We start from the raw sequence: 26,884 nt of genomic DNA on the forward strand, positions 1-26,884 counted from the left end.
AATTTATGTCCTACTACCTAATTCTACAGCGTAGTGTTGTAGTTCTGTGCCTGTGTTCCGGATATAATGTATCTCAAACACTGTCGTCTGAATAGTTTTTGCCCCTGGAACTACTAATCGAGACCGATCTGACCTGGATACTACTAGTACAAATACCAAGCAACCCCTGAAAGACCCTGCAGGCTCAGCTCGTGTCTGCACTGTCTCCCCACAACCCTAGAAATCGCCTATTCGCCATGTTCCTGAATCCGAAAACCACCAAGCATCCTCATCACCCATATCCCACTGGCACTGCCAAGGTTCTCCTCTTCGTACTCCAAACTATTCTGACACCGCGATCGAATTGGAAAGCCCCGGCCCGTCCTCTCTAGATCTCATCGCATGAAAAAAATGAAACATACCCTATGAGACCAATCGCCCGGCCTCGCCACCGGGCCACCAACACACAGTGAATTACTGCGCCATGCAGACCCCTCCAACTAGCTGCAGATTTTCCCGGACGCGCCCAGGTCTAGCGCCCACTTAGAACAGCTGGATCCTGCAGGTCGAGAGTGTCTAGAATCAGACGTACTAGTACCTCTGACATTGTGCGGCGCTAATGAACTCCCCGGGCCTTTGTCAGATTGATCTACTATAAAGGATTCCCATCTGCCCTCTGCCCCGCAAGCCATAACATCTACTTCGGCCATACACGTCAATTTTTTGTCGAAATTTCCTTCTAATTAATTAATTCATTAATTCATTCACTCCTCCTTTCGCTATGCGTCTCTCTCTACCTATTCTCGTCGCCGCCCTGGGCGCGAGCGCTTCAGCTCGCCCAGGATCATCCTTGAAAGAGCGCGGAACAGCCTCTATCCAAGCATACACGAGCGTAAGTTTCAAGTCTATCAATTGAATTCACCCATTCGCCAAATTCTGCTACAACTTTGAATTGAATCTCCGAGCCCCCGACTTACCCTATCCTCTCTTCTCGTTTGAACCCAGTGGCAACTCCGCCTCTTCAACGCAGCAGAACCAACCTGCGACCCAAACACCTCAAACGTGAATCTGAGCATCTACACCCGATCAGGCCGGTATGGCCGCGCCTGCGAAACTTTTTCGCCCGCGGATACGGATGATGGATCTGTGCCGAAGAGTCTTTCTTTCAAGACGGTTGAGGAAGATGCGAAGGACTTTTGTATGTTTAGCTCGTCGAATTGTACGGCTGGGACTCTGATTGCGAGTATCACCTCTGGGTGGGAGATGTGTTATGTTTATAATGGGTTTGTTGCGTATAGTGTTGTTGAGCATGGGGCGCCTTGTGTTTGATTATGAGTTACTAGTGGTACTTTATTTTGTGGTTGAAGGGAAATGCACGCTGGGGGTGATACCTACAGGCTGGATGCGTGTTGGCTTCAAGTTAGTAGTATACTTAATGGTCATGTAGGGTGGCTGCAACTATATGAGGACTGTCTTCAGCTGATTTCTGGCTTGGATTTATTTTCTGAAGCTAAGTTGTTCCTGTGCTATGTTTGGATAGAGGACGAATCAATGAGTTATCCAGAATACCTAGATCGACGGTAAGCACCAGTGTATATGACTGCGATCCCGTAGAAATTAACTATCAAATCAAACACAAGCAGGTACTAGGGTACTATTGGATTAAACTATCAAAGAGATACACAAGCAGTAGAAAATTCTAGATACAAAGCATAATCATCCACAAAACCTCAAAGCAAAGATAAGTCCATCTTCGACTCTCAAATCAAAACATGCACCAACACAACAGCTATCAAAGTAAGCCCCGTCATTTCCATCAACTAGTTGACAGGTGCTTGTAAATTGTAAATCTCAAGGACGGGAATTGGCATCGATTCATGGTGGCTCAAGTGTTTCGCGAGGCTGCGATTCAGGGCACGGCATATCAAATTCTATATGGACTATGCCAAATAACGCTAACTAACCCCGGCCATGCAGTGAAATTTACCGATTCCTACTAAACAAGTTTTAAATTTAGGTACTGGCAAGTTTGGCGGATCTTACTTTCGAGTTTGATTCCTGGTTCGCATTGCACCTCGGCCGATCAAGTACCATCAAAGAAGTACCTTTCAAAGCCTTGAAGTGACGGCTCTAGTCGAGATTTCAATTTAACTCCGTAATCCGGCCCGGCATTTCGATCAATTAAGTCAGTTTCACGAAATTATACGCAGTGAAAGACCCAGGATTCGCCAACTTACTGCCTTGGCCACGTCAGCAACCTACTCACCAACTGTATCAAGTCAAACTATGAAACTTCGCATATGTTACCTGTTCTCATGGGAAGCTATGTTTGCGATGGAGTCTTTGATAACTTATGCTTTGCGGCAATCGGATCACGACCCGGCGTGGGTAGAATCAGCTCGTAACTGTTATACTGAGCGTCGACGTCCCGTTTCAATGCGAAGATCTTCGGCCCATATGGATCTGGATTTTTGCTGATACTAGAGGCTGTTTGGGCAGCTACTTCAGATACACATACCGATACGGCTCTGCGAGATTTCCTCAGGGACTCTGAGAAGGACGCTGAATGCGCTGACTATCTTGGGGAGGCTTTATGAGCGAAGCGGTATCTAAGGAAGAGGTCCAGGCGTGGGCTGGAAGAAACAGAACTGCAAAGTGACATGGACGATAGTAGGGGGAGGCAAATGTCACGTCTGCTAGGCCTCCTCAATCAGATTCAATCTGGTTTTCTTGTCCTGTTTTAGTCTGTGGTCGGCGCCTCGAGTATGAGACGGTATAGATGATTTGTATTGAGGAGAGAATATGCAGTGCTGAGCTATGGATATGAAGTTAATAGAATAAGCCAAAGGCAAGCACAAAGACGCCGGGTGCAAAAATGAAGCAAAAATCAATCCTAAATGGAAGAACAGCTATACCCTCTGCAACCCACTTTCCACCTCCCTCGCCGCAACATCCAATATGACACGGGCATACCCCCTATGCAACCGATTCGTCCACTCGGGCAAAACCTTCTGCCTCTTCCCCTCTTCGGGAACAATCTCATAATCATGCGCAGCAGAGAATCTCACCTCAACAAGCCTCCCTTGACCCTTAACCTCAAACGGTTCCGAAACACTCATCTCATGCCGTCCGCCAGACATAAGCCGCCACGGATACCCCCACCGGGCAATCTTTTCAAAGAAAAGTCGCGGGCCATCGGCCATGCCCCAAGAAATTAGTAATCCATTACTCGTACTTCCATCACGCTGCGCAGGTTCTCTCTCAACTGTAAACAACCCATGCAAAAGAGCGCGTGGGGCCCCCGTTTCCGAATCTGCGCCAAACCCACTCTCTCCCACGTCACCGGGCCCATAAGTTCTCGACTTGAGTAGTCCGATGATAGAAGATTCAGTGCGGAGGGGCTTTGAGGAGAGTACGGCTCGGGCCCAGGCTTCTTCGAGTAAGATCTTTTGGGTTGTGTCTGTCGCGTGCGCAGATTCGGGGATGAGTGCCTCGAGTGCTTCGAGGCGGATACGTGTCGCGTAAATGTCTGTATATGCGCAGCGTTGGCTTGTATTTTTGGGGGTTCTCAGGGCGACACTACCAGCGGCAGCTGGTGGGAGAGGGGGGTATTTGTCTTCCAGGTGGTTTAGACCGAGGTGGATGCCATAGCTTGTTGCTAGGGTTGGGACGGTAATGTAGGTGATAATGCGGAGGGCACGTCTTGACATGGTGATGGGAAGCTGCAAAGAGTGATAATTAAGAAATTGAATACTTGGATAAGTGAATAAGTAAACACTTGGGCCCGTCGACACTTTGTGAGTTAACGTCAGGCCGGAGGAATATCGCACCGCTGGGCTGACATTTCACCGAATTGGGGGCCATTCAGATGCAAGTCACTATACATTATAGCCATACACTATGCTAGCTATAACTAGTTACTAAATATACAAATATACCAACTACTATACTAACTGTACACTATACTACACTAATTGTACACTATAAAATACTCACAGTGGGTCCCGCATCTTTTTTCTTGAGCCCCTCCAATTCAACTTCTTCTTCTCCCACTTCACTTCCCCTCTACAAGCTACCTCTCTTCCACATCCACATTCCTCCCAGGTAGCCAACTACCTCCAGCGATCCCTTTTCCCCCAGGGCTGCCCTGAAATGCCAAGATCCCTCGACTCCAGCTCCCCCTCAGCCCCCGCCTCACCCGCCACGACAATGACCTCCAACCAAACCGACCACCCGGCGCCTGAAGTCGACAACTCTCTAGACGACATCTTCGGCTCCTCCCCACCAGCAGGAACAAACGTCCATCCCGCGACATCCCACGCGCAGCTCCAGCAACCCACCACCGGCCCATCCGAGTCCCCCGCACTCCGCCGCCAACACGTCACAGCAGGCTATCGCGACGGCGTCTCAGCTTCCAAAGGCGAACATGTCCAAGAAGGCTTCGATGCAGGATACCCCGTTGGCGCACAGCTAGGCATGAGAGCCGGGACCATCCTCGGTATCCTGGAAGGTCTCACCCGCGGTCTCGAGGAGCGGAGTGGTGGCGGCGTAGTCAAGAAACCCGCGCGGGGCACTGCGGCAGACTCGTCTCCGACTGAGACGAGTCTCGCTGGAGTGGAGGATTCGCGCCGACAGCTGAAAGAGCGCATTACGAAGATTTACGAGGAAGCTACTAAAGCACTTGACGTCCAGTCTGTATTCACGGGCTTTGAAGCCGGGCCTGGACCGGACCCCGAGAATGCGGGCAAGGCCGCTGGTGAAGAAATGGCTGAGGCACAATTAGGTCGGAAGGGAGACGCTGTTGTGTCTGTCTGGGAAGACCGTGTTGCTGTGCCGAGGTGGGAGGAGAATATGGAGGCCTTGGAGGAGAAAGAGAAAGAGGAGGCTGTTTCCGTTTCGCAGGGAGAGAAGGGCGCGGCGAGCGCAGCAAGTGAGCGGATCTGAAGCTTTGCACTTGTGCGGGATTTCTTTGCTCAAGGGCCTTCCTTTCTGTGGGCCTCCTCCTTTCCCTCCCCTTCCGCTACAGGTTCAAGTGGCTGTTTACAAAATGTGCTACGGAGCCAATTTTCCCCTGACGATGATCGGCACTCGTTGGCCCGGGGAAGACGATGCGAGCGAGATGCGATGCACGCTGCATCGAAGCGGGCCATGCTGTCTCTGCGCGCTGGGCCGGCCCCGCTGCCCGTCCCGTCCTGCACGATTGTTTCTGAGTCAGTGTTCTTCCGCGACTGAGACCCGTATACCTGGATCGAGGATGCAGGGTGCAGGCAGAGCGCAGGGTGCAGGCAGGATCGCTGCAAGGACCATGCGGACGCGGCGGAAGCCGGTCCGGTGCGAGAGGACAACTTGGGAAAACGGTTGAACAGCTCCGAGACACTGTGGGACAATATACAGCAAAAGCTGTAGGGGATTTGTTTACCAAGGAGATCGCAGTGGTGTCAACAAATCGACGGGGGAAAGGAAAAAAGAGGAAGACGGCAGAGGCGACTTTCAGCGGACAGCGTCATTATATGTGGCATCTATCGAGAAGGATCTCGGGCTTAGGCTTAGGCCTAGGCCTGGACCCAGTCCATCAACTTTCCAGCGCCACGCTAGGTCGATAGCATGTTTGTCTAGCAAGCGCCTGGGTCGGCAATCGACAGGGTTGTCTGCCCTCCCGATCCGGAATCACGGATGTGGACCCGCGAAGATGAACAAACTCCGATAGCTCTGAAACCCACCAGCACGTCGGGTTTTGGGGGTCTCGGGGGATGTCCAGCTTCCACCCGGTGGGATGGGATGCACCTTGCCTTTGGTGGCTCGGTGGTTCCGAGGACTTTTGCTTGGATCAGTCATAGCCTCCTCCTACGTGGGTGGATTCGATTATTAGACTTTTGCTCCATGGTTGCCTGCTACCCGTAGGTCGCTGTCAATTGGATCGCATTGGTTTTGGGATTTGTGAGATAGGCAGAGAGAAAGTGTTGCTGTTGGCCAAGTATGAGGTAGAATCAGCTTGAGAGTTGATAGACTAGAAAACGCGAAATTAGAAAGTGACAATGAGAAATGAAATAGCAAATAACAGCGAGGAGACTGAGCTGAGGCAAACGTTCGAAAAAGTACGTTCAAGCCGAGACGTTGAGGGGCACGCAAAGGGGAGAAATCAACGACGTGTCGACCTTTTCTTTTTCTACTTCGACAGGGTTGCCGCTTTAGCAGGAGGGAAAGTACGAGTATTAGAGCGGCGTAGAGAGGAGCCCTAAAATGGTAAAAGATAATCATCGAACTCTTTTCTTTATACTTTGAGGAGAGGACATCCCCATCCATCCCATGCCGTCCCTATTCTATCCAGACCAAGGTATGAATACTGTAAAGCGAAGGACAGAACCAATCCGTTCCTTCATCCTGATCCGCATGCTCCCTCGGTCGCCTCTTTACACTGAAATCACAAAGCCAAGAAAGAAACCAAAGAGCAACGAACCTGTCACCTGCCGATCCCAGCCTCAAATCCACCCGCAGGCCCCGTACGTACGAAGTACAAAGTACCCACGCGTCATGAAGTCGTAGAGACTAAAGTTCACCATATCAAAGCATCGCCCGGTCCTACTGGGAAAGAGCATCATAGTAGATCACCTTGAGAACAAAGTCCGTCTAGGCCCAGTCTCGACTTTGCGATCATCCGTGCAGAAACGGGGGGTCCCATTACCAAGGTTCACATCCCTGCTTCCGCATGAGACATGTACATAGTGCATGGGTCCGGAGCTAGGGTAGCTACGTGAGCTAGGGTACCTTTGATCTCCTCCTCCTTATTGGAGGAGATGGTCGCGGCTAAGATTTCCTTTCCTTTCTTTGCCTTTCGCATCGATTTGGGTAGGTGGGGATGTACTCCGTAGCGGAGAGGGAGTGGTACTTTGTCTCTTGCGCCGGGCAAGGATGCTTAGACATGCACCTAATAGGTAACTCGTAATAGTTTTGTCGAGTTTCTGTGCGCCAGGATCCAATTGTTGCTCCACCGGGGATCATTTTTCTTGAGACAGTAATCCCGTGCATATTTTCTATGATGGGATGGGAATAGTATACAGTGCGTCCCGAAACTGGTGCAACCGCCTTCACTCTTCGAGTGAATCTCAAGTCCCACCACCAAGAGAGACAAGTCCATATTAGAGATAATCCCGGAATATTAATATTCCTGTAACAGTCTCAAGACCATAATTTACTTTTATTAAAATACGGTATCTTGTCTTGTATCTGTATTGGCGATCCATGGAAATACAAACAAGTCAAACACCAGGACTGGAGATTGCCTCGAGAAACTGGCGATCTCAAGCAGATTTATGAGGATCAGGACTTGGATTGATTTGTCAAGCCCGGTATGAAAGTAGGTACCGCCCGACGGTTCGTGACATCGTCCTTACACACAGTCTTAGCTGAGGCTACACTTATGGCCGTAAGTTAGGACTTACCTAATGATCTGCAAAAATATCTTGTATAGTATACGGCCGTAGGACCCAGACACCCCGTAGGACATCAACTAAGAAATCATCGCCTGGCCGAGATATAAATTCATTATTTCCAAAGGACAGACGACTTATATTCCAATCATCTTATCCTCTCTTTCAACTCTGCCTTAGAACCAGAAACATCAAACACCAGTACCGCATTCATCAGTTTCAATATGCACTTCACATTTCCAACCACCGCAGGAATCCTTGCACTTAGCGCCACTATCGCACAAGCGACCACTTTCGTATGCCCCTACTTTATTTTATTCCTAACCCTACGTCCTTGGCTAACAATCCAAACTCTATCACAGCACAACAAAGACACAGCCTACACTATCAACGTTGCTCAGAAAGACGGCAGCACTAGCTATGTCGGCCCTAGCAGCAGCATCGAGATCCCTGACGGCTGGGCATATATCCGCGTCTGCCAACCGCAGAAGGCCGGAGACTGGTTCGTCTGTAAGCCGGGCGAGGTGACGTGGGCGGATTGGTATGGCGAGGTGTTTTGGTATCTAGGCGGATTGACCGATGCAAGTGGTATGTTTTTTTTTCTTCTCTTCCCTTCACTTGTCATAAAGTAGTGAATATTCAGAAGGAAGTGGCTAATGGTTTGGGGTTGGAATTAAGGCACTGAGATTGCCGATAGTGGCGATTGTTCTTGGGGCACTATGTACTTTGATCCGAATGATTGCCCGGCTGGGTATCAGAGTTTGCCTGCAGCTTAGGCGGGGGTTTCGATCCTTCAGTCACTGGGCAAGAGAATATAGAGTGTTAGGCGTGGGCGGGAATGATCGAGACGTGGAGTGAGAAGTAGGCGGTGCTTCGGGGATGTTGAGTATACTAGAGAAGAGGGAGTGATTGAAGATGAAGACATAGCACTGTAATGTTAGGTAGCCAATGTATGAAGCGTTACAATACTCACGGGCATGGGTGCTACGGAAAAACTCCCAATACGTACTAATGTAAATTAGTAATTAGGATGAGCACACCCGAAGAGTGCTTCGGGTGTGTAGGTGGCTGCACCAGTTCCGGAGCGTACTGTAACTCGTGGTCGGGGTCTGCCCAGACAATGTGCAGTATGCCAGTTGGTACAGTACTACGTACTCAGAACGAGTTGTTGGAGTGGTTCCATTTTCGAATGCCAGTTGGTGTTGCCGGACATGTACATACCACGACGAGTCTCGAGCCCCAGCATTCCGTTTGGATCGCCCAGACAACCAGGTAGCTGATCTACAAATGGCCAAGGATAACTGAGATTAGAGTAGCAGTGATAATCGTGTTTCATTTGCATTTTTGGTTGCTATGTAAGGTTCAAACTTCAAATCGTGAGGTTTCATTGTTCATTGTTCATTTCATGCTTTTTGTTTGTTGCGCCGAAGGTAAATGCAAATGCAATCAATCAATCAATCTTGGTTCCGAGAACCCGGCAGAAGGCCAAAGTAATAAAGAGAAGAAAAAAGAGGTTCTCAATCAAAATCGTACAAGTTCTTGTTCCTTGATCATATAATTATGGTAGGTAACACATTGGTTGTTGGAAACAGATGGGTGAAAAAGAAAAGGTTTCGAGCGACATGTGGCAGACAGATAAGGAAATTGGCTCAGAAATGATGGCCGTGAGGATCAAAAAAATGGAAATGAAATCGGTCAAATCATGAGTTGTTCAAAGACGTGGTATTACAACGCGTTGCGGAGTAAGGCATAAGTAGCATAGAGATCGTGGGAGGTGTATACCTCGAGAACATGAAGAAGGAAATAAAGTCGATTCGTGTTTTGAGCAAAGCTCGAATCATCCGTGGTATCGTTGACATTTGTAATTCCGGACATCTGTCGGGATCGAGTGATTCCGACGATCATTGGGATCATTGAGAGAGCAAATTCTCTCGTAAAGACTGTAGTGTGCCATAAAGACACTGAACCAAAAAGTAGAAGACATGACAGTGAGATAATCGTTGTCATAAATAAAAAGAGACCGTTGAGTGTATCGTCAAAAGCAAAACGCCGTTCCCCGCCCCAAACTCCGGAAGCAGTGGGTATCAATCAGATGGTGGTGACATTGGATTTCGTGGAGGTCTTGTGGCAGCTCAGTGAGCGGAGAGAGTCGAGCACTTTCTTGAAGAAAGGTCGGTTGTCGGCAGCTGGGTCCGGGAATGGGACGGGGGAGTGTTGCTCGTAGCACATGGATGTGAGTTTCTCCTTGTCCGAGTTGTACTCTGGTGTGTCGGAGCGTTGGCGGCGCCTTTGGGCCTGGTTGGCCGCTGCTGCTGCACGGTCGACATCTGACTCAAGGATGCTACTGTTTTTCCTTGAACGGCTGGAGAGTGGCTTCATGAGAGAGGTCGCAGATGGCGCAACGAGGCGGAGGGTCTGAAGAGGGTGGTTTACACGCAGGCCATCCCTGCTAGTGCTGGGACGGTCTAGGCTCATGCCACGAAGGGATTCCATCATAGTGCTGCTAATGGAATCATCAGGCAAACTTGGGAAGCGCTCGGGCATTTGATCATCAAGCATAGCTTGGTGAAGCTTGGGCTGTGACTTGGCTCCACGGAGCTTGGCCCGGCTACGGACCTTGCGCAGTGTGTCGATAGGCCGGCGAGACAATGACTTGTGGCTGAGGGACTCATTGTCCGAGTCGGATTCCCAGACAGACTGCTCACCGAGGTATGCATCCATGGTGGAGGTCGACGGCCGCTCCATAGAAGTAGCTGTCCATTGTCGGGAGATTGGAGGAGAGCTAGCAACGGGGCTGGGAATGGGACTGGCGTTATCATTTGCAGGGATGAATAGAGCTTGGTCGAAATGGGTAGCATGCGGCTCCATAGTAACTGGGTTGATCAAGCTGGGAGGGGAGATCATAGAAGGGTCCAACGGAGGGCGGGTTCCAGGGCTTGATTGTTTTCTCCGCGTGCTGTGGGAGCTTGTGCCTCGGGAAAGATTCGGGAGGGTAGGAGGTTGCTTTCTCCTGCTCTTGCGCGAGGACGAAGACATACTTGATGTTTCGTACTTCATTGTGGAGTGATCGGCACCAGGTGTGGTGGGTCGAGTCAATGCCTTGGGGAGCGAAGGCACAGGTGGAGGAGGTGGAAGAGAGTATTTTGGAGGAGTAGAACTAGGGAGGTAGAAAGCTCGTGGAGGTTTGATGTGAGCTTGTTGCGCGTGCTGGTAGAGCTTCTCAGTCGCCTTCAACACGGCGTCAGGACAAGCGGGAGAGGAATAGGTTGATGAGAAAGACGAGCTTGGTGTGAGGTCTGGGACCGTGCAGTCTGTTTGCACAGAGCTGAACGAGTCTTGACTACCGTGGGCAGTTCTTCTTTCGTCTGTGGAAGAGGAATAGCTGTGGAATCTGGCGCTGTTTTCCAATTCGAGCTGTGCGAGTGTAGAGCGATCGGGGCCGGTGTATTGCAAGGAAGCCTGCTTGGAATACTTGTTGTCTTTTTCGTGTGTCAAAGACAATGTATAGTACTGGCTGTGATCTTCACTGTATCTATCATCGCGAATGGACGGGGTGTACGAGTCGGTCCAAGTTGGGGTCGCGGCCAGTGATTGCTCGAGGTAGAAGGGGTCCTGGTTGGATTCCTCCAATACTTTGGCACCCGTCTTGGGATAGTAGGAGGAAACTCGCTTCACAGGGGAGGGTGAAGGCAAGCAGATAGTGGTTTCTGATCTGTTCCGGTCTGGGTGCAACACGTCCAACTCGCCGGGACAGTAGGAATCTCCGAGAGCCATGTGTGGATTCAAAGCAAGATAGACACAATGGAGCCGGACGCGGGGGCCCAATAGATCATGAAATAAATCACGGAGAGGAAACAGATAGCGAGCAGATGTTTGGAGAGTAAGAGTCAGGGGTGTGGAATGGGGGGGCGAAGGGGATATGTTTATACACGTCCCCAAAAATAGGCCCTCGGACCAAGGTGGCCGGGGAGAGCAGCAGATGCATACCAATGCAGGTAAACAAAAGAACCCAGCACGGACGATCTGACCTTACATGACGTCCCCTTCCGCTGTAGGGATGGAGGTGCAGCAAGGACAGCGAGCAAGGGCGCGCGGATCAAACATCCGTAGGGCTCTGCGGTCCTGCAGTACTTTGGATTCCCCGTACTTTGTGTCGAAAGGCTTTCACTCACACGCTCGCTTTCTGCTTTCTAGCTTTCTATCGTCCACGGTCCTTGGGGAACAGACGAACTCTCTATGATGGCCATGGCGTTGTTCCTGGTACCTGAAACCCCTTTGTTCGCGTTGCACGAAGCTGCTTCGTACGACCCGTGTCAGATTTCGCATGGCACAATGGGTGATTGTGATTACTACCTATTATTGTGATTATTGCTCAGTGTGGACTCCTGAGTGGTAGACTACCACCGCGTCAAGAGCTGCAAGCTGCGTCCACACCACGCCCATGCAGAGGCTGGGTCTGTGAGAATGTGAGATATCAACCGGACGGATCTTCCGAAGTGGAGTCTGCCCTAAGTCACGGATTGATCAGTCTTACAGTAGTAGCATTGGCAGAGCCCAGCTGGCTGGGAGAGGGGCAGGGTCCCAGTACTTTGTTTGCAAAGTACTCTCGCCACACAAAGCCACAGTCCATTCTTTATTCCCATTCCTGGGAACCGCGCAACGACGTCTACTCGAGCCTCAATCCTCTCGATTGCGACCGCCGACGCAACGTTCCATCGCCCAGATTCTCTTCCTAGCCATGGCGGGCAATCAAACATGGACTAATGGCAACTTTCCTTCGACGTCATACATTGTTTTTGCACAGTGGCTGGCTCAATGTGTAGTTTTTCTTCTTTTGTTGTGGTCTAGTCGTGCCACCCTCATCCCGCTCTCTGCACTCCATGGACAGCCAATCTGTCCATCATAGCATACGTAGTGTAGCAATTGTTCCACATTGCGTAGGCAGTTTCAGGTCTTCTCCGCGTCTGCTGTGCATCAATACCGCGTCCAATCGAGGGAGTTCCCAGGGATCCTCCGGGGGAGAGATCCTAGGTTTGGTGGGAAGGGTTTGCGCGGATCACATCGAGGTCTCGATTGACAGTTGACGGATCACATTTTCATCACCTCCTGCACCGAGGGGCGAACAGCCTTCCCACACGATCATTGGCCCATTGTTCAGCCTATATGCGCTCGGTCCAATCCAGTCTTGCGATACGCCAATTGTAGCGACGCGGATATTCCCATTCGCTGAGTTGACAATCTGAATGCTAGAATATGATATGGATATAGTATCTAGGCCGCGGATGTGTATATTGGCAGCCGGAGGCGATTAAAGTGACCTCGCGACTAGCAAATATCTCGTCGTAATTGGCTATGTGATCTCGCAAGATCTGAGCTCGAAATATTTTTGTAAATCGCCACTAGACAGCCCAGCCCTACCTACTACTTCAGCCGCCCAGCTCAGAGGTCTCATCTCTTCAGGACTGCTTCTTCGCTCTCGCCAAAACCTCTCCGCTGCCAAGATGTGCGCTCTACTTCCCCGGTGGTTCACAGTTGCTCCCCACATTCCAATAAAAAGTCTGTCTTGCATATGCGTCCGGCAGCACAGCGGACACCCCGGCGACGCCGTTGCCAGTGACATCTATATATCTTCGGTACAGCCCCTGATCGACAACTTTTATGTTCCGCAGCACCGAGGCACTGTATGTATACTCCATCGGCCGATGCACAGGGCCCTCACTTCCCCGATTAGATCACATTCCTAGTCATTCACGGCCTCGGCATTGAGCATTGAGAATCGCACCGGCAGCTACTACGCTAGATGATCGAACCCAATGAAGTGAGATTGGAATTAAGTGCAGTGCAAGTGCAACTCCGACAAATTGTAGTGCAACCAAGGGTTGACCCTCGCAGACAATAGACAAGCCCTTTCTAGGGAATATCCCAGGCAACGCAGGAGCAGCAACATCATCATTGCAGTTCTGTAGAACAGAAGCCAGCCCCGATCGACACCTAGGTGGCTAGGTCTCGAACCCCCAAGATCCATGGATATTTTGTTTTTTTACCTCTGTGAAGATCCGCAGCGCAACATCGATAATAGTGAGCAGATCACCCAGCCCATCGGGCCGGAAATCACAGCCTAAAACCCGACGCCTCCTTAGCGTATGTCGATTGGCTCGGGGCAAATAAATTCAACACCGCGGGAAAGGGAAAGGGAAAGGGGAAGCGTGGATGTGCTGCGAGTAAGTGAAACAATCGTGGGATACATACGAAACATCGTCACAGACAGGGGACCCTCCAAGGATGAACCTATCGGAATTGACCAAATCGCGGGAAAAGCCACTAGCAGAGTTCCCTTCCCCCCGGAACGGTAGCGTTGAATATCCGCCCATCCGCGATCTCAGACAGATCTTGTTCCCTTCCCCTGGAAGGGGGAAGCTAGCTACTGCTAGTGATACTGCTGGTGCTACTGCTCCTACTACTGCTGGGGTGCTGCAGACTGCAAGGCATGCTTGAAACCTACCTGAATATTAGGTCTTCGGTCCCTCTTCTCGATCGCCGGGTTTCGTGGAGATGCATCCGCGATGCAACCGGAAGAGCTCGTCCACCCGAGCTTAATGGGATATTTTCCGAAGTTGCGAATCCCATTCGTCTGGGTCCTTGCAGGGGTTGCCGTGGGAGGAGGGTCTAGAACGGTTGTTTTGTCTGAGATGATGGACTCGAGGAGGGGAGGGTTGAAGGGCTAGACTTGAAGCAGGGAGGAATTATTGTAGATGATTGTGTCGCCCTTGAGGGATTTTCTTTTGATTTGCATTGATATGCATTATTTATTTTGATCGAAGTTCAAATTGGAAAGTTGTTGATGGTGGGTGGAGTACTAAACACTACGAGTACGAAGTAAAGTGGCTAGAGTTAGAGCTCAGTAAACGATAGATACCATGGAGCTTAAACTTTGGGTTTGGAGCTGTAGAATAGCATGGACGGAAGATGGTTCCGCTTCTGGTTTGATTTATTGACTTATTAATTTATTGATCATCTCCTCAGTCCTCAAGTGTTTGGTTCTTGTGGGGAAGTTCGTGCGATGAGCCCGCCCGAACCGTTGGAACTGCTGGGACTGAACCAGGTGTGCTGTAGCTCAGGGGAGTTCGGGGGGAGGTACAGGATACAGTACACAGGATGTAGTACTGTATACTGTAGCACTAGTAGACACCAGTAAGCCCGATATATTAACGACCGATGATGTCGATGCCCGACATCCCGTGCCAGCGCATCATGTACAATACGTGCATTAACACGGGCATAGTTTACCGAGTAGCCATTGTCCATTCCCGTACACATAGGAGTAGTGAATATTTACTCCTAGGTATACTAAGTATACTACGTATACCAAGTATACTCGTACTGGTGGTACCTTAGTTGTATTGTTAGCCTCGCCCAACCGTGGCTCTAGACTGGGGACAATCTGAATGCCAATGGGCTCGGCCGAACAGAACAGAGCACAGCAGAGCACAGACTGGATCTCGATGATCTGGTTTCGATCTTGCCTTGATCTTGCCTCAACACTGCCCTCTGCCTTGCCCTGCCTTGCCTAGTCGTGAATCGATCCCCTCGAGAGTTCTTCCGATCGTCCGCTGTGCGACCGAACCAGTTGGGTTGCAGGCAATTATTGAAACTGTGCTTCGTGGGAACCGGATCAACCCTGACCAGAGAGTAGCAAAGCTGAAGCAGTGCTCAAGTGCTCAAGTGTTGAGAGGCAGGCTCTTCCAGGCTCTTCCAGGGCGAGTAGCGAGTAGTCCACATTCCCCCGGCATTCTCCCGCTTCCATTCCAGCCCGACCACTTTGAATGTTGCCAATCTGCCAGCCTGTTCTGCTTTGCTTCACTCTTAGCTGTGATTCACTCGTGGCCAGTCGTGGTGATTGTGTTCAAGTTGGCGCTTGATGGTGCGCTGCAGGCGCGGCGAACAGCGAAGGTTGAAGGTTGAACTTCCCCCAGCCATCTCAATTAAACCAGCCACCCACTTCACCTTCCTTTCACTCCGGGGGGGACCTCCCCAGTTCACTCCTCTCTCTCCTCTTCATCCTCGAAATTTCATCTCCATTATTTCTGGGTCTTCTCGACCCTACTTGATCCACTGCGACCATTCGCGATCGCAATCGCAATCGCAATCACAATAACCCCGGAGTTCGGCTGTAGCTTCAACTTCACAGCTTCCACTCTAGCTTGAACCCTCTCGCATTGTCACTCAATTCCCCCTATTATACCAGACCCTCGCCAGAAGTGTATCGCCACTCTCGCAGACCGTCTTACGAAGTCTACGACCTTAACGAATCCTCCACATTTACGACCCCAGCTCCCCAGCATCATCATCATCAACAACAACCACAACCCCAGCCCCAGCCAGCTCCTCGTCCTGCTTCCACCCATTCGGCTGAATCCCGCCCAACTTCGGCCTCCGGTGGCCCTCGCTATTTACGCCGAGCTCGTCGTACCCCCGAGCCTCGTCAATTGCCTCATCGCCGAGCCGTCTCGCTTGACACTTCAACAAGACAGTCCAGAGAGCAACAGCACCAGCACCAGCATCAACCGGCCCAACCCCAGCCGGCGCAATCAATCCGAGTCTCCGTCCAACCAACACCAGAGAGTGGAATCGCTGCATTACGTCCTGCCCTCTCGGAAGCTCACACGGACGAGAACGGATCCACCGTCGACGATCCCTATCAACTTCTCGATAGCTCATATTGGCCCTGGAGAACTACTGCGGTCTCCTCGCGCACCGCCTCGGCAATCCTTTACGCCCTTGAGGACGCCATCCGTCGACCCTTCACCTTCACAACCGATTGGGACGAAGTGAATGCTTCTATGTCAGATATGGTAGGCGTTGCTGGTCCCGCTGGTCCGGCCGGGCCTGTAGGCAACGGCCGCGCTCAAAATGGTGCTTCCCGTGCTCCCCAGCCCCCTGCACCGATATCAACACACCCTCCGAGTGGCGTTCGTACTCCCACCGATATCATGAGACAACGTCGAGATCGCGAGGCACGCCGCAAGGCCGAGCAGGAGGCGCGCGAGAAAGAGCAAGTTGATTTGGAAAGACAACAATTAGAGCAAGAACAGTCTCAGGCGCAATCTCAAGCTCAAGCTCAACAATATGCTGCTGGGGCTGCCGCGGATCCTGCATCACAACGCCGAACGCAACCTCCTCGGGCCCCTAGGGGAGCTCAGCCTCCACCCGAAGCAGCTTCTGGACCAAGCTTCCGTCCAGGTGCTGCTACTGCATCGGGCACTGGTGGTCTGGGATATCAAGTACCTCCTGCTACAGCTGATGTTCCTCCTCAAGCCCGACCGGGCCCTTCTTCGAGCCAACAGCAATTCGCTCCAGCTCCGCAACATACCCGCTCACAAAGCGCAGCAGCGGGGACTGGCGGACAAACAGGGTCTGGTGGGCTCTCTAGGCCCGGCCAAACTCCAGCTAGTCAATCCGGGGCCCCACAAAGCCTCCAGCAACCCAAGCGCACCGGTTTCCCTCATGCCTTTGAACGATGGGAAACGCTGTCTTCGCACTGGGAAGGTCTCACCAGCTACTGGATTCGCAAACTTGAGCAGCACAATGATGACCTAGAAAAGGATCCTCTCAGCCAGCAACTCGCCCGACAGATCACCGACCTGTCCGCCGCAGGCGCCAACCTCTTCCATGCTGTAGTCGAACTCCAGCGCCTACGTGCATCCTCGGAGCGCAAATTCCAACGATGGTTCTTTGACACCCGCTCTGAACAAGAACGTGCCAAGGAGCAAGTGGCCGACCTGGAACGCCAGCTCAAAACCGAGCGACAAGGCCAGGCCGATGCATTCGCAGCTGCGCAAACCGCAGAGCAAGATAAATCTCGATCCGAAGAGCTCCTCCGAGAAATGCGCCGCGAGCTCCAAATCTCCCGAGAAGAAGCCCGTCGCGCCTGGGAGGAACTCGGCCGACGCGAACAAGAAGAACGAGACCGAACCAACTCCCTCCGCAATGGTGAACCAACTCTAGTCGGCGGCGTCCAGGTCGTCCCCATGGTGCAAGGTCTTCCAAGCCGCCACACGACGAGACCTACCACTCGCGATGACCCATACGCCACCGGTCCATCACCCAGCGAATACCAAAGCAAACCCACCGACCCCAGCGCAAGTCATCAGTACTACGACGAGGTCCCAGAACCAATGTCACCAACAGGTTCAGATCCCTTCATCGAACCAGTCAAGACAGACCCACCCTCCAACAAGCCCCTCTACGCAGAGCAAGCCTACAAGCACGATCCCTCCAGCGCAGCATACCACGGTGCCGGCGCTGCTCCAAGCTCTGAACCAGACGACGGCTCCTACGTCGGAAGCAGCGAAGCCGGAGACGAAGACTACGCGCATTATCCGCAGCCACACGGGGCGATGGCATTCCCACCTCCAGCCCCGCGGTCCGAGGGCAGCGACGACTACGATGATGGCGGCCACTATACCACCGACGCCCCGTACTCGAGCGCGCCTGCCGAGGCACCCACGCAAGCGCCCTACCCGCCTACCACGGCCGATTATAGCGGTGCGGGCTGGGGCGTCGGTACCGGTTGGGAGTCTGTTACGCCCCGACACCGTCACCCGACTCGTTTGAGTGACGTGCTTGAAGAGGATGAACCTAGTCGGACTAGTCCTAGCCGTGCTAGTCAGGCCAGTCGTGCGAGTCGTGCGAGTCGTAGCCAGGCGGGTCGGAGTCAGGCCGGGCGCAGTGTGCAATGATTTTCATGTCGTTATGGTTTGATCATGACTTGAGGTAGTAACTGTGCTGTGTCGGGTGGATATAAGACACGGAATCTGAATGCAATTTGCAATTTGCATGCTGGGTTGTTGGTTGTTGTGTTCACGGTTTTATTTATTACTTCGCGTTCATTATATTGGAGGCTTATACCGGTTCCTTTCTTCTCGTTCTTGGAAGCATTGGATTTGAAATCCGCATCGAGGGGCTGGGCTGGGCTACTGCGCTGCGTACATAGAAAAATGGGGGATGCTGTGTTGTTGCTTTTCGCATATGGCATGAGCGTCTCATCTCGTCTCATCTCGTCTCATCTCTGATCGTTATTTTTTTGGACCCTGTTTATCCCCATTCTGTTTATTTTCTTACTTTTCTCTTCTTCTATTTGGCGCTTGCTCTATTTCCCCCTTTTATCTTTTCCTTGTGTCTTGCTTGTTATTTAGTTTGCAGTGATCATAATACATAATTGCTGGCTTCTTCAAAACACCTACTTAAATCAGCCCAAGTATTCAATTTGCCCATAGTTATACAGCTATGTAGCAGAAGTCACTTTGCGCTTTATTTGGTAGATTTATTAGACAGGTTTGGTTCAAAAAAAAAACCCCAAAAAAAGAGAGAGAGAGAGGACAGGATAGAGAGGTGGGTGGGGCAAGCCAAGATATCCGAAGACCAAAAAGAAAAGCAAAAAAGAAATCTCCCAATAGGGGAATCGAACCCCTGGCTGCCGTGAGACTTTCGAATGAAAGACGGCGATGCTGAAAGAATTGTTAGAACAGATTCAAATTGGTCACTTGATTCAAGGCAACTTACTTAACCACTACACCAATTGGGATGTTGATGGAGTAATACGGCCAAAATACATAATATATCCTCAACAATTTTTGACCAGATACCTACCCCGCATGATGTAGACCATGTCAGCTCACTCATTGTCAGATTAATTAATATTGAATAAATTGAGTGAACCTCTGATTAATGTTAAAATACACAATTCTTACCTATAGGCATAGTTTAGTGTAATCATGTCCTCCTTCCTACGAGTATCTGCCATCACCCTGACTCTACCGATTGCAATGTATCTGTTATATATATCAAGCACCCAACAACCAGACTTACCTCAAACCAAAAAACACATTCAAAAAACCGTCGCAAAAGTCGAAACTCAAGACTGGGCCAGCCTAAAATCCGACTTCATCCTGCCCATCCGATTATTTCTCACAGAGTCCCTCCTGGAAAAAGGCTGGAACATCGTCTACAAATCCTTCGGAACCATCGAGCGCGTCGGAGACCCCATCATCACACCGGGATGGCTCCTAACAACCGTCAAAATCCCACTGAAACTCCAACATGCCGAATTCGCTTTACAATTACAAATGACGTCTGGCGGTAGTCTTGTCGGGTTTCACTTTACGGGTCTGGGAAACGGGTGGAAGGTACCAAGCTACGCCCCAGACAATCCGGGGGCTCTGGAACATGAATCAGACATAATACTCGGACAAGGGCGATTCAAAGTCGGAGCAACACTCTGCCTACCGCATCTTGAAAAACCAAGCCCAACACCCGGGCCCAAGCCCGAGCGACCATCCAAATTCCCATGCGCGGTATTCCTCGCCGGTTCAGGCCCGTGTGATCGCGACTCAACAATCGGCGAAACAAAACCTCTCAAAGACCTCGCACTCGGTCTAGCAAGACACGGTATTGCATCAATAAGATTCGACAAAGTAACCCACACACACGGGAAAGCATTTCGCAACAAAAAAGACATCACCTTGACAGATGAGTATATCGAGCATGCTCTCGACGCGATAAAACAAGCCCATAACCACGCCAATATCGAATCGAGCCAGATCTTCATTCTCGGACATAGCCTAGGCGCGGTAGTTGCTCCCACACTAGCGTCCATGGATCTAGATCCCCCGGTCGCAGGCTGTATAATCATGGCAGGACCGGCGGAACCGATTTACAAGAGTTATATTCGTCAACTTCGGTATATAGAGTCATTGGATGGACCTGAATCACTGTATGCGGGTAAACAGATCGAGAATGCGTGTGCTAAAGCGGCAATGGCTGATAGTGAGACTCTTACATTGTCAACGGCTGCGAATAATTTACCCTTTGGAATTGGGCCGGCTTATTGGCTTGGTTACCGCCGGTTTGATCCTATGGGCACTTTGGCTGGGTTGAAGTGTCCAGCTTTGATTATGCAGGGTGGTAGGGATTATCAGGTTGCTCGAGATGATTATCGGCAGTGGTGTGCTGCTTTGGATGGGAGGGGGAATGTTGGGTTCCGTTTTTATGAAGGACTTAATCATCTTTTTGTTTTTGGGACGGGGGTTTCGACGCCGTTGGAGTATAGCGTGCAGGGGAATGTTGATAAGCGGGTTGTGGTTGATATTGCGGGGTGGATATTGGATACGTGTTGGTACTAGGCGGTCATATCTAGTTACGGTGATTGTATTGGTAGCTGCTTATCCTGGACGTATTTATGTGTTGGTGTTTATTTGCAACTAAATATTGATTAGCGAGTTCGTTTTATTCCCGCTCGATGATGGCAATCGGGATCTACAGGCCAATATCTATTCGTCGGTCTTTTGCTAATTTCGAAGGAAGAAATGCAAATAAAGTAAATTCTGAATCTGCCTTTTATAGATTTATTGCGATCGGTAAAAAGCAACGACTAGACAAAAAACAAAAAAACTCGGATACCGGGAGTCGAACCCGGGCCAGCTCGGTGAAAGCGAGCGATCCTAAACCGCTAGACCATATCCGATTGGTTGAAATATTTTGAGATTTAGTGTTATAAGATCAGCAAACTTAATAGGACCATACTTGAGCCAGGTCAGCTTCTATACTTTAGCCAGAGTGTGCATAAGCTTCATCTCGCTTTCATTCCATCCGAGTCTCCAATATAAAAGGTGGAAGTTATGACCGCACAGGTGTACAAGGTACTCAATGGAGGCCTACGGCACTGATGAATTCTCAGATGTGTTAATAAAGAGATAAATCCATTCTCGTTGTTTCTTTAGAAACCCCGCACTATTTTGAGAGGAAAGAACCCCATTTTTCTTCTTGAGTTGTCTAGTCATGTGATATTGATCTGTTCCCTCCCAATAACGCCTGCATCATTGAACCACTATAATGCCATCATTGTAGGACAGGGAGCACCATGAGAGCCAATGGAAAAGGGTTATCTGTTTAATCCGACATAGTCGATCGCATTAATTTAAAAACCCGCTAGCTCATAGCTTTCTGATTGCGATTTCTATCCGAGTCTAACCGAGAGTTACTGTTCCACCCAGGACATGCTTGATTATGAACTTCAATTAATTACTCCATTTTCTTCAACTTCCGTCTTCATTGGTAGGTGTTGACCAGCATGCGTATATTGATTGGCCATCGACAAGCCGTCAAAAAAACAGCATGGGGAGGATTTCATCTACGGAGTATCTGTGGGATGCGGTCTCCTTTCCTACGAGTAGGGCGTAGATACTCATGTACAAGCCTGCCCAAATAAGGTCTAGCAAATACTACCCGTCGACCTTGATCGTGAGCATAGGCCGAGGAAATTTCTCCACAGTAGCACTCACAGGAGGGCGCAGAAGGTAGTAGAAGAAATTAAGATAGCCGGTCGGGGAAAAAAGACTATTACGAATCCGTGAATGCATTTTCTGTCTTCCGTATAGCGCACTTACCCCAATCCACGTTTATTTATTTTTTTTCCTACCGGTCGCGTGCCAAGTGCAAAGACGGAGCTAAGGCCAAAGCCAAAGTCAAAACTCCAGCCGATTGGACAGATCAGCAGAGCCGCACTAGTATCGCCACGCGATCGGTTCGAACAACTGCCTAGCGGCAGCTATCTTAAGATCTTGAATAATAACCGTTGGTCAATTTTCAATCAAAGATAACCTTAGTGCAGGTACGGACCAGTTTAGGGTGGAAGTTGAGAGACGGAGTTCGGCACGCAGCAGTCAGACTATCGGGCCGAAATGGTGCGATGGGGTGGTTCAGCCAATCCAGGCCGAGTAGGTGGGGCCGAATGGATTATGGTTAAGTAAAAGAAAGTGAAGTGCCTGACTGTTTTAGGAAGGCGCCGAGAATTTTCGAACGGTTCCGTTTCGAGCTCGACTTGCCCTGATTGATCGAAAACTCAATTTCGCTTTCCCTTCTCGTTCTCGCCTGATGGGAGTTTTTCCTTTTGCCTCCACGCGTCACTTCTTATTAAGGCGTCTCTATCTGCCTCGCGCCTTCTCCAACTTTCCCCCCCCCATCCTCTCCGCCACTCCTCCCCCCCCTCCTAGAGGTCATACCATACTCGTCCCCTTCGGGTTAACTCACACGCCTACCTCGATCCGATGACACTGAAGGTCAAGGAAGGTGATGAGATCTTCTCATCACAGGATGGATACGCCAACGATGGGTTCGGCGATATGAGTGATCGCGAGAAGCAGATCTACCAGGGTGGTGTGCAGAAGTTCAACCAGCTGGGCTGGAAGCAGCTGACAATCGTCCTGATCGTCGAGGCTGTCGCCTTGGGAACTCTCTCGATCCCCTCCACATTCGCGACTTTGGGCATGGTGGCCGGTGTGATCTGCTGTGTTGGTATCGGTCTTATTGCCGTCTACACTAGTTACATCATCGGTCAGGTCAAGGTCAAATTCCCGCATATCTCGAACTACCCCGATGCTGGACGACAGATGTTTGGCCGGATTGGCTATGAAGTTATCTACCTGATGCTGTGTCTGGAGCTTCTTTTGTCCGCGGGCTCGCACTGTCTGACTGGAACTATCGCCTTCGTCAATATCACCAACAGTGGAATCTGTACTCTGGTCTTTGGCGTTGTTTCGATGATTATCTTGCTTATTTTCGCCATCCCGCCCAGTTTCTCGGAGATGGCTATGCTTGGATATATCGATTTTATCTCGATTATTATCGCCGTCGGAATCACCATTATTGGAACCGGTATCTCATCCAACAACTCTGTCGGTCTTACTCATGTCGACTGGTCCGCCTGGCCTAAAGAAGGCCTGACCTTCTCCGAAGCATTCATCGCTCTCTCCAACATCATTTTCGCCTACAGCTTTGCCCTCTGCCAGTTCTCCTTCATGGACGAGATGCACACCCCCACCGATTTCCCCAAGTCGATCTGGTCCCTCGGTCTCATGGAGATCTTCATCTACACCGTCACTGGAGCTCTAGTCTACGCCTTCGTTGGCCAAGACGTTCAGAGCCCTGCCCTCCTCTCCGCTGGCCCTCTACTCAGCCGCATCGCCTTCGGTATCGCCCTGCCAGTTATTTTCATCAGTGGATCGATCAACACCGTCGTTCTTGGTCGTCTAATCCACGGCCGTATCTTCAAGAACTCCAACATCCGCTTCATCAACACCAAGATGGGATGGATCACATGGCTAGTCGTGGTGGCCGTTCTGACCGTTCTGGAATTCGTCGTCGCGGAGGTCATCCCCTTCTTCGACGATCTTCTGTCGGTGATTTCGTCACTCTTCGTCTCCGGCTTCACTTTCTACTTCCCCGCCATCATGTGGTTTATGTTCATTCGACAGGGCAGCTGGACTGACCCGAAAAACATCGCGTTCGCTGTGATCAATGCTCTTATCTTTGCTATTGGCTTGATCGTCTTAGTTGGCGGTACTTACTCCAGTATTGTTGATATCGTGAGTTTCCCTGAAATCAGTTTTTTACCTGCTTCCGTGCTGCAAATACTTACTATGTTTCGAACAGATCAACTCTTACGCTGATGGTTCCGTTGGAGGTGTTTTCTCTTGCAAGTCTACCTAGAATACCATGCAGCGCATGGAAAATGTACAGTTACCATAGATCTCTTTTTGAATATATTACATGAGATGCACATAATCCGAATGACTAGTATCGCAACGGGGAATCAGCCCTGGAGAGTAGTAGTAATACATTCGGAGAGAATAAATAACACTGCGTTCGATGGTAACATATGACGCCAGGCTCCGAGTCCTATTAATCAACTTGAAAGCCCACTCACTACCTACCGCCAGCAGCAGAACTGATCTCCTTCTCCACTTCAACCTCACTTCCACCCGGTGAATGAAACGACCGACTAGCAGTTTTCAATTCTCGCTCCAAAGCATCCGTCAACGCATTCAGTAACCACTGAACCTCACTCTTCTCCCCAACCAAAGGATTCCTCTTATCAATCCAGCTCCAACCCCGATCCTTCTGCACCTGGTCTTCATCCCTTTGCTTCTCGCTCAACGTATCCGGGACAGGAGCAGCAGGTTTATGCTTCTCTCCCCAGAGATGAGAGAAAGATAATACTCCCATTCCAAATAATTGAATTCCTTATTCACATTAATGCGCGAATAGTCCAGCATTGTGCGAATTTCTCGGAAAAGCAGGTAGTGATAGTGATGCACGTTCTCTGCGGCCACATCGCCGCGCGCACGGGCGGATTTTTCCCTTTTACGCTCTTCTGCTTCGAGGGCTCCGCGTTCGGTGCACGGTGGTGGCGTTGGCATGCTGGTGTTGGTGGTTTCCCGTTCTCCGGTCGGTGTTGCTGATCTGCTGAACATCTCTTGTGAGTTGTCGTGCTCGCCGGTGATTTCCTGTAACCGTCTCTCTCGCCGCTCTCGCCATGAGATGTGTAGTACGTCCCGGATGCGGTCATGGAAGGGCGCGTCGCCGGGTAAGATTGTTATTTCGCCGAGGAAGATGGTCAAATCGCGGATGGAGCTGATGAGTGTGTCGCTGATGTTGGAAATGAGGATGGTTATTGTTGGGACGGCGAGGAGAGACCAAAAGACGAAAAATGCTTTGCCTAGACTGCTTATTGGGTAGAAATCGCCATACCCGATGGTTAAAAGGGTTGTGTAGGCGAAGTAGAGCGCTTCGAAATACGTCCAGTTCCGTTCGTCTTCGGAGCGCCAGAAAACAATGGCGCCGATTGTCCACATCGCCATCCACACCACCACCGAAATCAGCAGGGAAACCCACTTATACTGGACGGTGGATACCTGGCGTATACGACGCATGGTGATGAACTCTAGTTTCTGTCGCTCGCGCTCGCTGATGTCAGCGTTTTCGTCATTCACGACTGATAGATTTGGAAGGAAACCTCGAAAACGATGGCGATCGGAAGCAGCTTGCTTGACGAGTAGTCGGCGTGTATGCTCCGTGAGAAGGTCAGAGATCTTTTGTCGACCACGCTCGAGCATAAGAGTCCGGATAGACGAGACGATCAGACCAAGGATAAGAATGCCGCCAATTGCATATGGGAAGAGGAGACCACGGCCAACATGCGTTGCGGGGAATAATTCCCGACACCAATGGTGAGCAGGGTATAGTCGGCAAAATAGACGGCATCTAAAAATCGCCATCCTTCTACGGTAGCGAAGACTTCAGCACCTAGAAGCAGATACATGCAGAATATAATCGTTTGTAGCATGAGTGTCCGCTGACTGGTTGTCAGTTTGAATTCTCGATCATAGTGGCCCGTATAAGCCCCATATGCCGTCACAGAGAGCAGGGACGAGATGATGAAATATAAACCGGCGGCGAAGGCTCCGTAGAAATAGCTCTGTGCGTAGATGCGTCCGTCGTTCTCGGGTTTGTACATCAATACCCCGACGGGAATGAGGATCCCGATGAGAAGTGCTGATGAAATGAACCAACCGATGATCATGATCGGCTGAGCAACCTCAAAGCGAATCCGGCGGGCCATATTTAGGGACAGAAAAAGGTTGGCTATGAGGGCAAAGAACAAGGAAATTGCATTGATCGCGGTGACCCTGAGATGGGTTAGCCTTCGACACAGAACGAATAGGGCACTGTGAGCCATACCATTTCGGATCGGGAATCACTTTACCCCCAAGTTCCATTCGCCATGGCTGTGACAGAGAGCATACATTGAAGGCGCTAGCCATGGGGCCAAATGTACCCTGTAGAGTGTTAATATAGCCAAGAAGCAAATCTAGATAGACTGTCATTTACTTACTGCTGCCAACGGATACGCAGTACTAGCCAACCACCACCGCGCTGCATGAGGGCCATCTGCATCTGCACCACCCTGTTTCTCGTCAGAAGTAATGCTCTTAGCTCCTTGCCCAGTTGACGACTGGTCTAGAACCTTGGCCTCATTGGAGATAGCATCGTCGAGGCCTGGGTCGTTCATTGTTCCTGGCGAAAAGGTGGGACCAGGGAGCTTGGCAGGGGCATGGAAGGAGCCTCTCAAGAAGGAGACATTGTATTTAGAGAAAAGAAATCCCCAAAGTGAGTGGGGAAATGCAAGGCTGCCCAGCTGCCAAGTGGAATTAGTGCGGCTTGTCAAAAATCAAGCTTTGAACAAGAAAAGGCAGGCCCGTCCGTCATTTCTGGGGATGCGCGACGTCATGTCACGTGCACGGGGTTAATTATAGACTTTGGAAGAACCCGTGGAAACCTTGGAAAAAGAGGATAGAAATCAAGAAATAAAAGTAGATCCTAATCAAATACGCTTGGATTAGAGTGGGAATCAAGTGATTGGATATGTATATGTATTCAAGCTCAAGTGCCTAGTGAATATGTCACCTAAGGCGAAGATCGGTCAAAATGAGAACAAAGAAGAGTGAACGAACAGCTAGGCTCGTATGCTTTTGTTCCAGAAGAGAAAAAGGAAAGGGGGCACGGAATAAGATCCCTGTACATCGCATCATCCAACTGCTATACACTTCAGATGGGGCAGCAGAAAGAACCAGCCCCTGCTT

At 50.4% G+C, this 26,884-nt stretch overlaps 10 protein-coding genes across 10 annotated transcripts; 6 read left to right on the forward strand and 4 right to left on the reverse strand.

The window, feature by feature from the left end:
* Positions 1–760: 760 nt before the first annotated feature.
* N7481_012523 (uncharacterized protein) lies at positions 761–1,308 on the forward strand (the record flags this gene model as incomplete). The annotated part of the gene is made up of 2 exons (XM_057271742.1): positions 761–871; positions 985–1,308. 2 exons carry the CDS (start codon positions 761–763, stop codon positions 1,306–1,308), a joined length of 435 nt encoding a protein of 144 aa, XP_057115930.1.
* Positions 1,309–2,888: 1,580 nt separating this feature from the next.
* Positions 2,889–3,689, reverse strand: N7481_012524 (uncharacterized protein; the record flags this gene model as incomplete). Its single annotated transcript, XM_057271743.1, has 1 exon — positions 2,889–3,689. One exon carries the CDS (start codon positions 3,687–3,689, stop codon positions 2,889–2,891), a length of 801 nt encoding a protein of 266 aa, XP_057115931.1.
* A 499-nt stretch (positions 3,690–4,188) lies between these two features.
* Positions 4,189–4,923, forward strand: N7481_012525 (Yae1 family protein; the record flags this gene model as incomplete). The annotated part of the gene is made up of 1 exon (XM_057271744.1): positions 4,189–4,923. One exon carries the CDS (start codon positions 4,189–4,191, stop codon positions 4,921–4,923), a length of 735 nt encoding a protein of 244 aa, XP_057115932.1.
* A 2,707-nt stretch (positions 4,924–7,630) lies between these two features.
* N7481_012526 (uncharacterized protein) lies at positions 7,631–8,038 on the forward strand (the record flags this gene model as incomplete). Its single annotated transcript, XM_057271745.1, has 1 exon — positions 7,631–8,038. The coding sequence occupies one exon, from the start codon at positions 7,631–7,633 to the stop codon at positions 8,036–8,038; it is 408 nt and encodes a 135-aa protein (XP_057115933.1).
* A 1,093-nt stretch (positions 8,039–9,131) lies between these two features.
* On the reverse strand, positions 9,132–9,320 carry N7481_012527 (uncharacterized protein; the record flags this gene model as incomplete). Its single annotated transcript, XM_057271746.1, has 1 exon — positions 9,132–9,320. The coding sequence occupies one exon, from the start codon at positions 9,318–9,320 to the stop codon at positions 9,132–9,134; it is 189 nt and encodes a 62-aa protein (XP_057115934.1).
* Positions 9,321–9,494: 174 nt separating this feature from the next.
* N7481_012528 (uncharacterized protein) lies at positions 9,495–11,180 on the reverse strand (the record flags this gene model as incomplete). The annotated part of the gene is made up of 1 exon (XM_057271747.1): positions 9,495–11,180. One exon carries the CDS (start codon positions 11,178–11,180, stop codon positions 9,495–9,497), a length of 1,686 nt encoding a protein of 561 aa, XP_057115935.1.
* Positions 11,181–14,657: 3,477 nt separating this feature from the next.
* N7481_012529 (uncharacterized protein) lies at positions 14,658–18,145 on the forward strand (the record flags this gene model as incomplete). Its single annotated transcript, XM_057271748.1, has 2 exons — positions 14,658–14,668; positions 15,652–18,145. 2 exons carry the CDS (start codon positions 14,658–14,660, stop codon positions 18,143–18,145), a joined length of 2,505 nt encoding a protein of 834 aa, XP_057115936.1.
* A 1,086-nt stretch (positions 18,146–19,231) lies between these two features.
* Positions 19,232–20,587, forward strand: N7481_012530 (alpha/beta hydrolase family protein; the record flags this gene model as incomplete). The annotated part of the gene is made up of 1 exon (XM_057271749.1): positions 19,232–20,587. The coding sequence occupies one exon, from the start codon at positions 19,232–19,234 to the stop codon at positions 20,585–20,587; it is 1,356 nt and encodes a 451-aa protein (XP_057115937.1).
* Positions 20,588–22,510: 1,923 nt separating this feature from the next.
* On the forward strand, positions 22,511–23,951 carry N7481_012531 (uncharacterized protein; the record flags this gene model as incomplete). Its single annotated transcript, XM_057271750.1, has 2 exons — positions 22,511–23,827; positions 23,895–23,951. The coding sequence occupies 2 exons, from the start codon at positions 22,511–22,513 to the stop codon at positions 23,949–23,951; spliced, it is 1,374 nt and encodes a 457-aa protein (XP_057115938.1).
* A 216-nt stretch (positions 23,952–24,167) lies between these two features.
* On the reverse strand, positions 24,168–26,313 carry N7481_012532 (potassium channel family protein; the record flags this gene model as incomplete). The annotated part of the gene is made up of 5 exons (XM_057271751.1): positions 24,168–24,431; positions 24,494–25,348; positions 25,429–25,930; positions 25,983–26,080; positions 26,137–26,313. 5 exons carry the CDS (start codon positions 26,311–26,313, stop codon positions 24,168–24,170), a joined length of 1,896 nt encoding a protein of 631 aa, XP_057115939.1.
* Between the last annotated feature and the right edge of the window lie 571 nt (positions 26,314–26,884).

Source organism: Penicillium waksmanii (assembly GCF_028829765.1).
Source record: "Penicillium waksmanii strain IBT 27052 chromosome Unknown utg000010l:1.0-3698451.0:1.0-3701458.0, whole genome shotgun sequence".
In the NCBI taxonomy this organism is placed as follows: Eukaryota; Fungi; Ascomycota; class Eurotiomycetes; order Eurotiales; family Aspergillaceae; genus Penicillium; species Penicillium waksmanii.